This window comes from Lactuca saligna, chromosome 7, assembly GCF_052625555.1.
Source record: "Lactuca saligna cultivar CGN05327 chromosome 7, ASM5262555v1, whole genome shotgun sequence".
NCBI classification, from domain to species: Eukaryota; Viridiplantae; Streptophyta; class Magnoliopsida; order Asterales; family Asteraceae; genus Lactuca; species Lactuca saligna.
In genome coordinates, this window is record NC_136423.1 from 168,313,304 (window position 1) to 168,329,953 (window position 16,650).

Consider the following 16,650-nt stretch of genomic DNA (forward strand, 5'->3'; position numbering starts at 1 on the left):
TATCTCACTTTGCCTATCTGTCTAAGGATGGTAAGCTGTACTCATATCTAGTTTAGTTCCAAGAGCTTTCTGTAGGTACTGCCAAAACCTCGAAGTGAACCTGCTATCTTGATCGGAGATAATGGACACAGGCACACCGTGCAGTCGAACTATCTCTTGAATGTAGATTTGTGTGAGTCTCTCCATTTTGAAAGTCTCCTTGATTGGCAGGAAGTGAGCGGATTTTGTCAATCGGTTGACTATTACCCAGATGGTATCGTACCCACTCGGAGATCTGGGCAGTTTACTGATGAAATCCATGGAAATCCTCTCCCACTTCCACTTAGGTATCTTCGGCTGCTGAAGTAAACCTGAGGGCTTCTGATATTCGACCTTCACCTTGGCGCAAGTCAGACACTTGCCAACAAAGGTAGCGATTTATGCTTTCATGTTTGGCCACCAATATAGCTTCTTGAGATCAAGGTACACCTTATCCGAACCTGGGTAAACGGAGTATCTAGTCTTGTGAGTTTCGTTCATGATAACCTCCTTGTAACCACCTAACTTTGGGGTCCAGATCCGGTCCATGAAATAATAGACACTGTCTCCCTTGATCTCTAGGTTCTTATCCATTCCTCTCAAGGCTTCATCCGTCACGTTCTCTGGTTTTAGGGCTTCCAGCTGAGTCTCTCTGATTTGTGTGGATAAGTAGGAATGGATAGTCATTGTCAGTGCCTTCACTTTACGACCTGAGCATTCTTTCCGGCTAAGGGCATCCGCCACCACATTGGCCTTGCCGGGATGGTAGTGTATTTCGCACTTATAATCGTTGAGTAGCTCTACCCATCGCTGTTGTTTCATATTCAACTCCTTCTGGTCGAAGATGTGTTGCAGGCTTTTATGGTCAGTGAAGATCATGCACTTGGTTCCGTAGAGGTAATGTATCAATATCTTTAGAGCGAAGACCACTGCTCCCAACTCTAGGTCATGAGTTGTATAATTGACTTTGTGTGCTTTCAGCTGTCTTGAGGCATAAGCAATAACTTTTCCTCGCTGCATGCGCATATAGCCTAAGCCCTGACTGGATGCATCACAGTAGACAACGAATTCCTCCGTCCCTTCGGGTAGAGACAGGATAGGTGCGCTGCATAGGGCCTGCTTCAATGTTTAGAATGTAGTGTATTGCTTTACACTCCAACAAAAAGGTACACCTTTCTAAGTCAGAGTGGTTAGGGGTTTGGCAATTCTGGAAAAAGTCTGGATAAATCTGCGATAATAGCCAGCAAGACCCAAGAATTGACGGATTTCTGTGGGCGTCATTAGTGTTGACCAGTTCTCTATCGCCTTGATTTTGGAGGGATCCACGTGTATGCCTTCCTCGCTTACCACGTGACCTAGGAAAGTTACTTTTCAAATCCATAATTCTCACTTGGAGAATTTCGCATATAGCTTCTCCGTCCTTAGAGTTTCCAGCACCGATCTCAAGTATTGTATGTGATCTTCTTCGCTTCTAGAATAGACAAGTATATCGTCGATGAATACGATGACGGACTTGTCTAGGAAAGAACGACACACCCGATTCATCAGGTTCATGAATATTGTTGGTGCGTTGGTTAGACCAAAGGACATTACTACAAACTCATAGTGACCATATCGAGTCCGAAATGTTGTTTTAGGAACATCACTCTTGTGGACTCGCAGCTTATGATACCCCAATCTAAGGTCTATTTTCGAGAAGTAGCTGGCTCCTTGAAGTTGATCGAAGAGGTCGTCGATTCGAGGAAGAGGGTAACGGTTTTTGACAGTGAGCTTGTTCAGTTCGCGATAGTCGATACACATCCAAAAAGATCCATCCTTCTTTTTCCCAAATAATATATGGGCTCCCAGGGTGAGGAACTCGGCCTGATGAATCCTTTGTTGAGCAGCTCATTGAGCTGGCTGGATAGCTCCTGCATTTCTGTCGGTGCTAGGCAGTAAGGGGATTTGGTTACAGGGGTAGCTCCGGGGATTAAGTCGACACGAAATTCGACTTGGCGCTTGGGAGGAATTCTCGGAACCTCTTCAGGAAAGACATAAGGAAAGTTGCAGACTGTGGGGATGCTCTCGAGGTCTTTAACTTCCTGTTTCTCGTTAACGACATGAGCTAGGAATACATGACATTCCTTTCGCAGAAATTTTTGGACTTTGATGCACGAAATGATATGGAGGTTTGAACTGAGTTTATCGCCATCAACCATGAGGGTTTCACCAGAAGGAAGATTGAGACATATAGCTTTTTCATAGCAAAGGATATCAACACGATTGAGGCTCAACCAATCCATGCCGATGATGACATCGAAGTTTTTTATGGAAACTGGCATAAGGTCGATGGGAAATGATCAATCGTTTAAAGTAAGGGTATAGCCCATGAATATGTCGTTAGCGCTCTCCTTCTCACCATTAGCCATCTCGACGGTAAATGTTTCAGTTAGCGGTTGGGGTTTAGGTTTTAGAAGATATTTGAATGCATCGCTAATAAAACTTCTCTCTGCACCAGAATCGAAAAGAATGCATGCATAAGAGTTGTCAAGGAGGAACGTACCCGTAACAACGATAGGGTCAGAAACTACCTCCTCTTGCCCCATCGCTAGCACTCTCCCTGTGTTTCCAGTTGTTGTTGCTTTGGGGAAGTTTCTTTTATAACGCCCAACTTCCCCACAGCCATAACAGGCTTGACCAACACCTACTCCAGGTGCTTGATTGGTTGGTTAGGCTGGTTTTCTGCAGCTTCAAGCTGTGTGACCCTTCTTACCACAATTGTTGCAGAGTATTTCACAGCATGGGCCGGAAATGTGATGATGATAGTTTCACTTGTTGCACCAAGGGAGGGTGGTTGGTTGGGCTGGTTTTCTGCAGCTTCGAGCTGTGTGACCCTTCTTACCACAATTGTTGCAGAGTATTTCACAGCATGGGTCGGAAATGTGATGATGATAGTTTCACTTGTTGCACCAAGGGAGGGTACCAGTATATCTACTGGTAGGTACTTGAGCTGCAGGAGCAGCGGCAGGAGTAGTAGCAACGTGAACTGTCACCGTATGTTGTTTCTTGGAGGACTCCTGTGAAGACTGGCCCTTTCGTTGCTTCCAGAACTTTATTTTCTCACCACTTCCCTTAACTAGTTCAGGAGTGGCTGTCACTTTATCGAGATCAGTGCCATGATCTATGAGAGTTTGTGCCAGGCACTTGGTGCTATCAAAAGTGGTTGGCCTGGCAGCCAAGACATTCCCATGAGTTGGGGGTGTCAATCCCCAAATGTATCTCTCAATCTTCTTGCTTTCCGGGGTGACCATTCCCAAAAATAGAAGTGCTAGGTCTTCAAACCTAGAAGTGTAGGCAATAATATCGGAACCCTTCATCTTTACGTTCCAGAGCTTGTACTCCAGTTTCTGCATTTTGCCCCGTGGGCAGGACTAGGCAAGCATGAGCTCTTTCAAGCTCTCCCAACCCATAGCATTTGCTATCGATAGGGTTAGGGATTTGACCCGACTATTCCACCAGGTCAATGCTCTATTGGTGAAAGTGCAAGCAGAAAATTTCACCTTGTTGGCTTCGGAACAAGAGCAAATTTCGAAGATAGACTTGATCTTTTCGAACCATCGAATCAAGGAAATAACACCTCCATTGTCGTCGAAGGATGTGGGTTTTGAATTCATGAAGTCTTTATAGGAGCACTCTTTCTGGTGCCACTGACTCCCTTTGTGATTCTAGGGATGAATACCACCCCCCGGTCCACCAGAGCCACCAGGGTTTATATGTGACACGCGGCAGCCACAGCGGCTGTAACAGCAGCCTGAAACATAGTGGGATCGAATTGAGGAGGTGGAGGAGCTGGATCTGATGGAGGATTGTTGCTTTTTTACTGGGTCTTTTCTTTGGAGGCATCTTGTTCTAAAAATAATCAGGAAGGAGAGGATGGTAAGTCCCATAGAATTGAATCAAGAGATATGAAACGAGATATATCTCAATATGATGGCTAGAGTGTTCTACTAAGCGATACAAAAGGAAAAGCTACTAATGCAATTTAAACTATCCTTTAAAGGAACGAGTAGCAACACTTAGAAGTGAATATCTACAAGGAATTTGACTCTAGTAAAATACTCCTATAGTAGTTTGTGTTTTGTTGTACCGATATCTTGTTGTGTGGATACTTGGTAAGTTTTAGGCCTGCTGCAACACCACAGTCACTCCCAAGCAGATGTTGGTCATGTCTCGAATGAATATAGTTCATTAGGCTATATCGACCCTAGACATGATTACATAATAGCCCAGGTTTAACCGCAATCTCCAACATCCAAATACGTTTGTTTTGTTCTACTCGTGATTACTGTTTCTGGTGCGTAGGTATACTTGTATACTTCTTGTAAAAATACATATATTTTAACAGTATACTTTTAGTTCAGAGCGCTTCGTCCCCTGTAGTGTTTATAGCTGTATACCATGTAAGGTTAGGTATACTTAGTTCACTATAAACAATAGCTCTGATACCAATCTGTCACACCCCCGAACCGTCAGAAATAACGGCAGAAACGTTCTGGGGTGGGTGACGTCAAGCGTAGTATCACAACAATCGTATAATAGCAATCAAAGTAAACACAACCATTACATTACAATATGATTATTTACATCTTGTTTAAAAACATAGTTTGTATACATCAGTGTAAACAAAAGATAAAGACGAGACTCCAAAATGCTTCGTCTTCTCCAACAGCCGGCGAAGGTACCTATCTATCGTTGTCCTGAGAATACAAGCGGTTTTGAAAACGTATCAGCATAAAGCTGGTGAGTTCATAAGCATGTTTTTGTATTCAAAACTAGTCACTGAATTTATACAAATGATTTCTTTTCATTATAAGTAAAATGTCGTTTGTAGTGAAACCATTAATATCAAGTTTTTAAATATGAATGCATGCTTTCCAAGAAAATCCAATATTTTCTAACATGTTTGTTTTTCATTGTATGAAAAAGATATTCCGTTTCAAAACCCTGGCTACCACCAGTCTGTAGTGTATGTTCTGTTTTGAAACCCTGACTACCACCAGTAAGTGAGGTACGTTTCGTTAGAAAACCCTGGTTGCCGCCAGTAAGTAAAGTAGTTTTATTACTTAAAAATAAAACCAATGATTGTGTCCCTGGAATGCCCTCCAGTAAGTAAATAGGTAGTTTTATTAATTAAAATAAAACTATGGAAGAAAGAAATCCCGTAAACAAGTGTTAGTTTATACTATTGTGAGTTCGTAAAACCATGCTAATATGACCGATGAACCTCCTTGACGTTTCTTCATGCGTCGTACGATTACAAAATTTGTCACCCCAAGAGTGTCCACCTAACTGTAGCTAACAGTTCAAGTGTGGGATTGTCAGTCCCAAAAAGATCTATTCACAAATTTCACGTTCTCCCTCCAGGAGACTTTGGTTATACTAACGGTGAGGATATATTGGTACCCCGAAGGGCATAAGGATGATAGGTCTCACAATCCTGTATTAACTACTTTACATGTAGTTCGGTTGTTCTCGAGTTCGAAATCGTTGTATACGTTTGTAGAGTATAAATAATTATACACGAAATAATTATTTGATAAGATACTCTTGCTTTCTGTATGTAGTAATGGATAAGCTAAGCCTATATTAGTTTATATGTTTGACTTTGTACGTAGTTTGAATCTGTAAAACCGGGGTTGATTTCCCAAACTATACCTATTATAGTTTGACTGGTGAGTTATGTTCGTGTACTATTCTGAAAACTATGCAATTAGGTTTAGAAAACGTCCCTTATGCTCCGCATATTACAAAAGGGATAAAGAATCTAAATGTTTAATGTAAAACTTGTTGTAATTGCATCAGGTTTTAAGTTGTGAAGACCTTTATGTTTAGCTTGTATTCCCCCCTAAAAACGTTTTTCAAAACTATAAAAGCATAAGGGTATGAACTCACAGTTTAACGTAGGATCCGAATGTACGATTGGTATGAGTGTTAAGTGTCATTTGACGTTTATATGCAAGTAGATCCTATTAACATATAGTAACACATATATGTATTATATTAGGGTATTTCATGACTAAAAATGACGTGAAACCACTCTAAGGACCTGGAAATGCTTGAACTAAGTGTCGGAATCATAAATGATCGAACGAGGGAGTGTATGGCCACCCTAAGGGTGTGTACGGCCATGGGTGTACAGCCCATGAGTATACGTCCGTACACTCATGATGGGAAGTGGTTTGAGGCGTTTCCAGTGCTCTACAAGCATCCAATGAGTGTTCTAGGTCCCATACTTAGTGGTTTTTGCAAGTTTAAGGCCAAATGTGAGCATTAAAGTGGGTGTAAGGCCATAAGAGTGTGTGTACGGCCGTACATAGGAGTGTGCGGCCGTACAGAGCGTGTGTACGGCTGTACACTCTTCATCTAAGCCAAAAATGTCGATTTTTCAGGTGATTCAAGGTTAATACCAAGTCCGAGCTACTAGATGAGGGCCAAACTCTCACTTTGGAGAGTCTTTTAGGTGTGTACGACCACCTTATGAAGGGGTGCGGCTGTACACCTTCAAAGAATGAAGAACTTGATGAATTTAGGCTTAGATCAAGATGTCTTACAAGTATATCAACTTAGATGTTGGAATACGTCATGTTTTTTAGGACTTTGGAGTGTTCTTGAATGAAGATTCTGGAGAGAGAAAGTAGAGTGCAGCCAAAGAGGGAAAAGAGTGAATGAAGTGGTCTGTGCGGCCGGGGGATGGGTGTGCGGCCGCACACCCGTGCGTACGCCCGTACACACCTCTTAAGAGGGTGTATGGCCCCATTTTGTCCCTATACGACTTGTTGACTCATTCCTAATCTCATTCCCGGTTGTACTCAAGCTTAGAACGCTTAAACGAACCCTTAAACGGCGTTAAAAGGTAACAGAATCGAGTTTAATATTGATAGAGTTGACCAATTTTTACAAAATAAAAGTTCCGGGTTGTCACAAGGTTGTTGAACATAAACATCCCTATCAATTTCTCCGTTGAATAATGTACACTGCACGTCCATTTGGTAGACCTTAAAATTCTTGTGTGCAATAAATGCCAAGAAAATCCTAATGGCTTTTGTTCTTGCAACAGGTGTAAATGTTTCATCATAGTCTATGCCTTCTTGTTGCGAGTAGCCTTTGAAAACCATTCTGGCTTTGTTCCTGATGATCACTCCATCTTCATCAGTTTTGTTCCTGTAGACCCATCTTAAACCAACAACTGATACTCCTTCTGGTGTTGGCACTAAGTCCCACACATTGTTGCGTTCAAATTCAGCTAACTCTTCTTGCATTGCTTTTACCCAATCTACATCTTGTAGAGCCTCTTTGATTCATTTAGGCTTTATCATGGATAAAATGCTTGCATATATACATTCATTCTTGGTTGTTAAATGAGTCGCTACTCCAGAATCTAGATCACCAATGATTTGTTCGGCCGAATGATCCTTTGTCCATTTTGTGAGACGAGATTCCTTAAGGATTTGAGGAGTGCAAGCTACCTCATATTGTTCTCTTGGACGAGGAGGGTAGTTAGAAGTGAATGTTCCTTCAAAAAGATCGTCTTGAAAGAGTCCAGAACTACCTGAAACAGGTGGTTCCCCCTCAACTGTTTCATTCTTGAATTCAACAGATGGGGTAGATGTGAAGGAACTTGGAGAACTGGAACCAGTCGAGTGGGGTTCCCCCTGAGACCATGGACTGGAAGGTTGGGAGGATTGTAAAGTACCTTAAATAATGGAACCATTCAAAGGTGGTTCCCACTTTAAAGTTGCAGTGACTAATGTTATGACTGTTCCAGATTGATGATGGGAGGTTGGGGTAGAAGGTTCAGAAGATTCTAAGTGACTTTTAGGAATAGAATCATTTGAAGATGGTTCCCCCTCAACCGTAGCCTTGGTGGAACTTGAGACTTTTGATGATTGATGAGGTTGAGAGACATCAGGAGAAGCTATTTTTGTGAGCTTTTCTGATTCTCAGGCAGAAGGTTGAGTTGGAAAGAGGAAAAAAAATCTACTTCAATAGCATGGACAGGAGTAGAAGCATTAGCATGTGATGGATGGTTCATTTTATCAAAAATACTACCATTTGAGGACCAAATTGGTTTGGATCCAGAACCCTTACATAACTTTCATCAAAAGTGACATCACTGTTTTCCTCTATTACCCTGGTTCTTTTGTTTAGAACTCTATAGGCTGCAGCATGAAGGCAATATCCAAGAAAGATACCTTAATCAGCCTTAGGTGCAAATTTTCCTAGTTGATCCCTATTATTCTTGATGTAGCAATGATAGCCAAAGATATGAAAGAATTTGACATTGGGCTTCCTCTTGTTCATTCTTCATAGGGAGTGACGTCAAGCATGTTGTTGATTAGGGATCCGTTTTGAGTGAAATAAGAGGCTGCAGTGGCTTCAGCCCAGAAGTATTGTGGTAGGTTTGCGAAGATCAACATGGATCGAGCAGCTTCATATAGTGTCCTATTTTTCCTTTCAACTACACCATTCTGTTGTGGAGTCTAAGGTGAAGAAAAATTGTGCTTGATGCCTTTGAATACAAGAAAGCTATCTAAGGCGTTGTTCTTGAATTCGCCACCATTGTCACTTCTCAGTCTTCTAAGTGGATTGCCTACCCTAACTTCTATGTAGCGAATGGAGTTAATTAGCTCATTGGTGGTTTCAGATTTGTTTCGCAGAAAGTACACCCAAGTGAATTTGGTATGGTCATCCACAATCACAAGAATGTATTTCTTACCACTTAAGCTAGGAACTGTAGTGGGACCACACATATCGATATTTATACGCTAAAGAGGTTTAGATACTGTAACGCCCGTAGATCCGGGCTAGTCAATTTAAAGACGATAAGTATCAAAAATGACTTTTTGATGGAAGATTATTTAGAAGGATTAAACGTAACCAAGTTCTTGTATATGTCTCGAGGTTTCCGAAAATATAAAGAACGCCAAAATCCGAGTTATAACGAAGAAGTTATGACCTATCGAAGTTTCGCGATAAAACTGACACGGTGCCGAATGTCATAAAAAGTGAGTTTTTGATAAACTACTTTTTAGCCTTAGTAATATAAACGAAACTTGTAGTATTCGTTAAACCGAGAAGTTCGATAAAAATAACGCCCAAATCTGACTTTGTATGAGGAAGTTATGATTTTTCTAAGTTTCAGCTTAGCAGTAGACAGTTAAAAACTTGAATTTTAGATCGAGTGATTTTTAGCCGACACAACCTAAACGAGAATAGAAGGTCTTGTCATTAGTAGTACACCGGTAAAAAGTCAGACGAAAACGGACGTCGGATGAAGAAGTTATGAATTTTTAACAGATTTACCAGTCCCGGTCTGTTAAAATAATAATATACAAATAAATTAAAAATTTTCCGACGAAGTCTAAATGAAAGTTATAGAGCATAATTTTCTCTATGTGTGCATATAAAGAACATCAAAAACGGAGCCCGTATGAGAAAGTTATGGATTTTACAATATTTGGCACAATTTTCGAGAAATTTCGGATGAGTCATCTTTGGACACGTCACCCTCGCATGCGAGGGTTACATATGTCGGACATGTGCTCGCTGCTGATTAGACCGTAGTACGCGTGTCACCCTCTGATTGGTCCGAAGTCATCACCCTTTTTCCCCATTGGACCAAAGCTCGGTCCGGTAAGAAGCCTCCAGCTGTCTGAACCGAGGCCTCGCAGAAGTTGTTGCATGTCCGAGCCAGCTGCTTCGCTCCGCGGTCACCACCTGGGCTTCGCTGCTGATGCCACGTGCCTCGCTGACTCCTCCTTCTAATCCGAACCCTTGCAGCTCTCACCTATAAATAGTGGCCTTGCGAGATTACCCGGGTATTTTGAGTATTTTTCCATTTTTCACCCATTATTCCATATTTTTACTATTTTGACTTCCCCCAAAGCCCCGGGATTATTTCCAACGCCCGAAACACGCCCCGAAGCGCCTGAAGACCTGGAAAATTTATCTTTTCGGTTTTGAAACCCGACCTTTCGCAGAGCCCGGTTTCTCTATAAAACTCTCAGTTTTATTAGAAACGATCGTTTTAGGAAACGAATTGCTGCCCGATTTTCATTAAATCAGGTCAGTGTCACTTTCATCTTACACATAGATATGAAGTATTTTATAGAAAATACGTGATATGTGTATATATGTTGTTTGTTTTTTTGAGATGGATGTTGAATGAATGTTTTATACATGTTTAAAATGATTTAAAATGTATATATATTTTATCTTGAAATATGTTGGGTAAAACATGGGTAGATAAAGTATGAGGGATAGAAGTACAATATAGATGTACGTTGGTAGCTATGAATTTAGTACAATATAGATGTACATTGGTGGCTATGAATTTAGTACAGTATAGATGTACGTTGGTAGCTAAGAATTTAGTATGTTGGCAGCTATGAACTTAGTTCCTGTTGTATAAACCCTGGCGACGATGTGGCTTCATGCCTATTAGATAAACCCTGGCGACTATGAGACGTAGTGCCTATTTGATAAACCCTGGCGACTATGAGACATAGTGCCTATTATATAAACCCTGGAGACTATGTGACGTAGTGCCTGTTGTATAAACCTTGGCGACGATGTGACTTCGTGCCTATTTGACATAAATTGCTGAGGGAAAGCAATGTTGTCACCTTGGTGTTTGTTTTATTTGACATAAATCGTTGAGGAAAAGCAATGTTGTCACCCTTTTGACATAAATTGCTGAGAGAAAATCAATGTTGTCACCTCGATGTTTGTTTGATATAAAGCTGAGGAAAGCAATGTTGTCACCATTTTGGTTGTTTTATTTGACATAAATTGTTGAGGAAAGCAATGTTGTCACCATTTTGGTTGTCTTATTTGACATAAATTGCTGAAGGAAAGCAATGTTGTCACCTTATTGGTTGTTTTATGTAAGGTTGTTTTGTTTGACATAAATTGTTGAGTGACAGCAATGTTGTCACCCTGATGTTTGTCTTGTTTGACATAATTTGCTGAGGAAAGCAAAGTTGCCACCTTATTGGTTGTCTTGTTTGACATAAATTCTTGAGGAAAACAATGTTGTCACCCCTAATGAAAATCCTTAGGCTAGGTCCCTTGTCATAGTTGTTTTAGGGACGTAAGGTGAGGATAACGAGAATGGGTAATTAGGGATGTTTTTGGTTGATGAAATTAATAAATTATTTGTTGATTGATAAACTTAGAGAGTTTATTATTTATTGTGGGTTGAAAACCCTATGTGCTTACCAGGCTTCCAAGCCTAACCCACTCAGCTTTTTATATTACAGGTAGTGGACCCCGAGCATAGTCGGATGATGACAATGAGTGATTTTTGGGATTATAGGCTAGTAGTTGTAAATAACTGATGTAAGGCTTATAATCTCTTGTTTATGCTTTTGATTTGTATCAGAACATGACATCCCGAGGTTTTGTTCTGAAATAAAAATATATATTTCTTAAAGAAAGCTTTTGATAAACTTTTATCATGTTTTGTTTTGGGGACCAATTCCGCAACATCTTTTAAAAACGATTTCTCTGATTTTATTTTAAAAAGCATAAACGAAATCTGTCTTTTCTGGAAATGAAATAGGGGATGTCACAGAGACACTGTGTTCTGTTATACTTTTGTGCGGCGATTTTGAAATTTTTCCTTGTTTACAGGCAGCACAAAGTATATCATTGTCAAGTTTTAAGAATGGTTGTCCTCGCACAAGATCCTTTCCAATGAGTTTGTTGATATAACCAAAGTTAAGATGAGAAAGTCTTCTATGCCACAACCAAATGATGTCAGAAGCAGCTTTGGAAAGAAGAAAAATATCAGGGGTTTCCTCAATTAGTTCAATATCAAGAGGATCCATGTTCCCATTTCGTAGGGAATCAACAAGGATGCGCTTGTTGGTATCTATAATCAAACTCTTGGTTTTGGTGAACAGAACCTCATGATCATTGTCACACAGTTGTGCAACACTGATAATGTTATGTGTAAGACCATCTCCATACGCTACATGCTTAACGATAAAGTTCCTGTTTGATATGTTTCCATGTCCCATAACTTCTCCCTTCGTGTTGTTTCCAAAAGTAACATACTGACCCGACGTTGTGATTTTGAAATCTCTAAGATATCCTTTGTGCCCGGTCATGTGCCTGGAGCATCCACTATCAATGTACCATCTATCGTCGTGTGGTACCCCAGCACAAAAGCCTGCATTTTGAGAGAAGGTTTAGGTACCCATGTTTGTTTGGGTCCTTCAGTGTCAGTTTCATTCGGACACTTTGGAGTTAGGACAGTCTTTTCTTGTTTATTATTAACCTCTTTGAGTTTTGCTTGGTTTTTAGTGACCTTGGTTTTAGATTTCTTAAAGGTCTTCTTTTGAGGTTTGGTTTTTGGGAAAATGGCGAGTTTGTGAACTTAGTAGGAATTCCTAGAGAAGGAAACCTGTAACACCTGTGTTTCCGGGCTTGCCATTTTTAGCAATGTAATAGTCTAGGTTAACCTTTTTAACCCGTTTTGAAATAATAAGAGTGTATTATTTGAGTATTATGTGTTTTGTGCTTAATTGCTTAATTATGTGGTTTGATTAATTAAGAATAAAAATAAGCGTCAAAATTTAAGTGTAAAATAAACTTGATATCTTTGGATAAAGTTGTAGTAGCTGAAATGAGGTTTCCGAATATATATAGAACGCCCAAATCTGACTTTGTATGAGGAAGTTATGATTTATCGAAGTTTCGGCTTAGCGGTATGCAGCCTGAAATACTCGATTTGAGATCTAGCGGTTTTTAGCCGAAGCAACCTAAACGAGAATCAAAGATCTCGTTGTTGGTATCGAAGTGATAAAAAGTTAGGCGACAACGGACGTCAAACGAAGAAGTTATGAATTTATAACGAAAGTTTCTGTCCCGGCCTATTAAAAGTAAATTCAAAATTAGCCAACGGAGTCTAAACGAAAGTTGAAGAGCGTAGTCTCACATTCGCGTGGATATAAAGAACGTCGAAAACGGAGTTCGTATGAAGAAGATATAAATTTCCGAAGTTTATTAAATAATTTGTATTTAAATTAAATCTTTAATTACGGTATTATCCGAGGACGAGTCATCGGACTCATCCGAAGTATGCCCCGCGTACTCGTGTATGCCCCAAGTACACCGAGGATGTCGACACTCGCACTCGAGGACTTTGGATGACGAACGCCATGACAATTTCGGAGCAGTACGCCCCGCGTACTCCGAGGCTCCAGCCTCCTATAAATAGGATGCGAGGGCAGCCGACTCCTTTGCTATTTTTCTCTCTTCTCTCTCCCGTTTCACATCCCGAAGCCCCGGTATTATTCTTGAGCCCCGAAGCAAGTCCCGAGATCCCGAAGATCCTGAGAAGTGCGGTTCCCGAGCCGAAGCTCTGCCCGCGAGAAGTTCGATTTTCGTAGAGATCTTCCAGATCTGCTGAGGATTACTACTTTTGCAAGTCGTAGTGCTCTCCGATCATCTTCTGATCAAGTGAGTGTCTACTACCTTTCATAAACACGATAATAATACAAGTATGGTTTGAGTGTATTAAGTATATTGTAATTTATATGTGTGAATGTGTATTCACTTTCTTCTAACTCATAGATATGATTTATTCTCTATGAGATACATGTTATGTGTGTGTGCCTCATTTGTTATGTGAAATATGTGTTGATTAAAGCATGCTATACAGGTTTTTAAACTATGTATAAAATGTATATTTTTATCTACTAATATGTTGGGTAGAACATGGGTAGATAGTTGGTGTGTAATAAACAGATGAGAGGCCTCGTTGTTGTTTGATTTAGTCATCTAGCGGAGTTTAGATAACGACCACGGACTTTTCTAGATAGTCTTGTGGAACATTATCAGGTTCGCCACCTATAGGTGTTAATGAACTTGGGTGTTCATTCGATGTGCTCCATCCCCCTCATGGTTGCCTTATTTGACTTATATTGCGGAGGTACCCCCGAAGCATGTGTTGTCGCCCCGATGAAATATTCTTAGACTAGGTCCCTTATCTTAGTTGTCTTAAGGACATAAAGTGCGAATAACGGGAATGGGTAATTGGGTTATTGTTGGTTGGTGAAAATTAAATATGATTATGTATTGTGAGTTAAAAACCCTATATGCTCACCAGGCTCCCAAGCCTGACCCACTCAGTTTTATTTGTATTACAGGAAGTGGCGCAAGGGCATAAGATGGATGAACCATCAAGTTGTTTTGTTTACAAGTCTGTATATGTATATATTTGTTGAATGACTTGTAATGTTATCGTTTATGCTTATTGGTCTGTATCGGAACATGACACCCCGAGTTTTGATAATATAATGAAAATACATTTCTTTTATGAAATGCTTTGGTAAACATTGTTTTATCATGTTTTGTTTTTGGGAACAAATTCCGCAACTCTTTCAAATCAAAAGGATTTACTCTGAAATTATTTTAAAAGCATAAATGAAAATCGGTCTTTTCTGGCCGAGATTTTGGGGATGTCACAATTGGTATCAGAGCATTAGTTTAAGCGAACTAGGAATTTGTAGGATTTCTAGACTTAAACTTAGAATGCTAAGTGGAATTTTGAGATGTGTGTCTGTTGTGTTTTAGACACGAGCACTAGTTTATTTTAGGAAAGTTGTTTAAAATGCTTTATGTGCGAAATGTTATATGTTGCCATATATGATATTATTTGTTCAGATCTATGGTCTGTTGCCGACCGGATCTAGAAACCTTATGTGTGTAGGATTCTAAGCGTACGTCTACGATATTAGAACTAGCATGTAAACGTTTCGGAGTGATAAGGACGATTTGAATATCTATCGTGATTGAGGATCTAATTTCACCTTATTCGGTGTGTAGATCAAAATTGTGAGAACAAGAAGTGGAGTTGGAAATGCTGATGAAAATAGGAATCAACCACCAGTGATTAAGTAAATATTTGTCGTAGCAGCAACACCTAAGCCAATAACCATGGCTGGTGTGCAAATGATGATTCAGATGATGTTGGATTGTCAGATGGATGAAACTAGGCGGTTGCTTCAACAGAATCATGAAGAACTGTCAATTCGTGTGGAAGAGCCCAAATAAAATGAAGGGCACTCGGAAGGTGGAAACTTCAGTGGGTCTATTGGTCAAGCCAACCCACCGATAGTTAGGCAAGATAACCATGATGGAAGGAATGATGGAATGGGATGCAAGTACAAGGACTTTCTAACTTGAAAATAATCGACCTTCAATGGAAAAGAGGATCCGATTGGGGTTATGGATTGGATCTCTGAAATGGAGTTAGCCTTCATGACTTGTGGCTGCAGAGGTAAGTTGCATACTATCTATGCAGTGCGTTAGTTTCGAGGTGGAGCCGTTCGTTGGTGGAACACTTTAGGGAGGACCTTAAGCCCTAATGAGCCACTTCAATTGTCATGGGCACAGTTCTTGGTGCAGTTCAAGCGCAAGTTCTGCTCGGCTTAAAATCTGTTGGAACTAGAGAACAAGTTTCTGACATTGACGAAAGGCAGCATGTCAGTTGATGAATACACCAATAACTTCACCGATAAGATGGAGTTTGTCTTGCGTATCGTCCCAGACGAGCTGACAAAGGTGGATCGGTATGCGAAGGGACTCCCATAGGAGTACGAGGTGCCAGTACATCAGGCACATACTCTAGAGGCAGCTATCTGGGCTGCCAAGTCTGTTGAGAACATGATTAAGGGGAGAACCACCAACAAGGTTGAGGTTGGTGAGAAAAGAAAGTTTGAGGGAACATCTGGTTCCGGTAAGAAAGGCAAATTTTCGAAATCTGATTTGAAAAAGTTTGGAGGAAAAGGAGGCGAAGCGAAGTGGTGTGATAAGTGTAAGAAAAAGCACTTTGGGAAATGTAGCGAGGATGTAACCTGCTACAAGTGTGGAAAGGTTGGACATTTTTCCAATGAATGTCCGAACAACAAAAGCATGTGTTTTGGTTGTAATGAAGAGGGGCATATTTTGAAAGAGTGTCCGAAGAAGAAGGAGGCAGCTAGGCCCAACATTCCACCAAATCCAAAGGCGAGAGCCTTCCATATGACACTTGAGGCCGCAGAAGATGAAGTTGATGTCGCTTCAGGTACCTTTCTCGTAAATGAATTACCTGCTCAAAATTTTTTTTGATTCTGGAGCCAACTACTCCTTTATTTCGCATGAGTTTGGTAGAAAGCTAGCTTTGCCTATTGATAGACTAGATAATGCTTTATTAGTCGAAGTTGCTAGTGGCAAGTTTGTACCTGTTAGCCATCGTATGAAAAAAATCTTAATCGACCTTAATGGGAATAAGTTTCTCTAGGAATTATTGCCTATCGAACTTAATGGTTTCGACATCGTTTTGGGAATGGATTGCCTTAGCGCCAATGATGCCGAAATTTTATGCAAGAAGAAGATAGTTAAAGTAAAACCGCCTGGGAAAGATTCATTTATGGTGTATGGGGACAAACGCAGAGTAAATTCTGGAATCATTTCTCTAATGAAAGCCAGAAAGTGTTTGACCATGGGATGTACATCATATTTAGCATTCGTGATTGATGCTAATAAAGAAAAGAAGGTGATGCAGAGTATTCCAGTGGTGTGTGATTATCTGAAAGTATTTCC

General features: G+C 40.4%; 1 protein-coding gene across 1 annotated transcript; it reads right to left on the reverse strand.

Annotated features, from left to right (window-relative positions):
* Positions 1-6,893: 6,893 nt before the first annotated feature.
* LOC145007439 (putative mitochondrial protein AtMg00820) lies at positions 6,894-7,316 on the reverse strand. The gene has a single exon (XM_078966376.1). The coding sequence runs from the start codon at positions 7,314-7,316 to the stop codon at positions 6,894-6,896; it is 423 nt and encodes a 140-aa protein (XP_078822502.1).
* Positions 7,317-16,650: the final 9,334 nt, after the last annotated feature.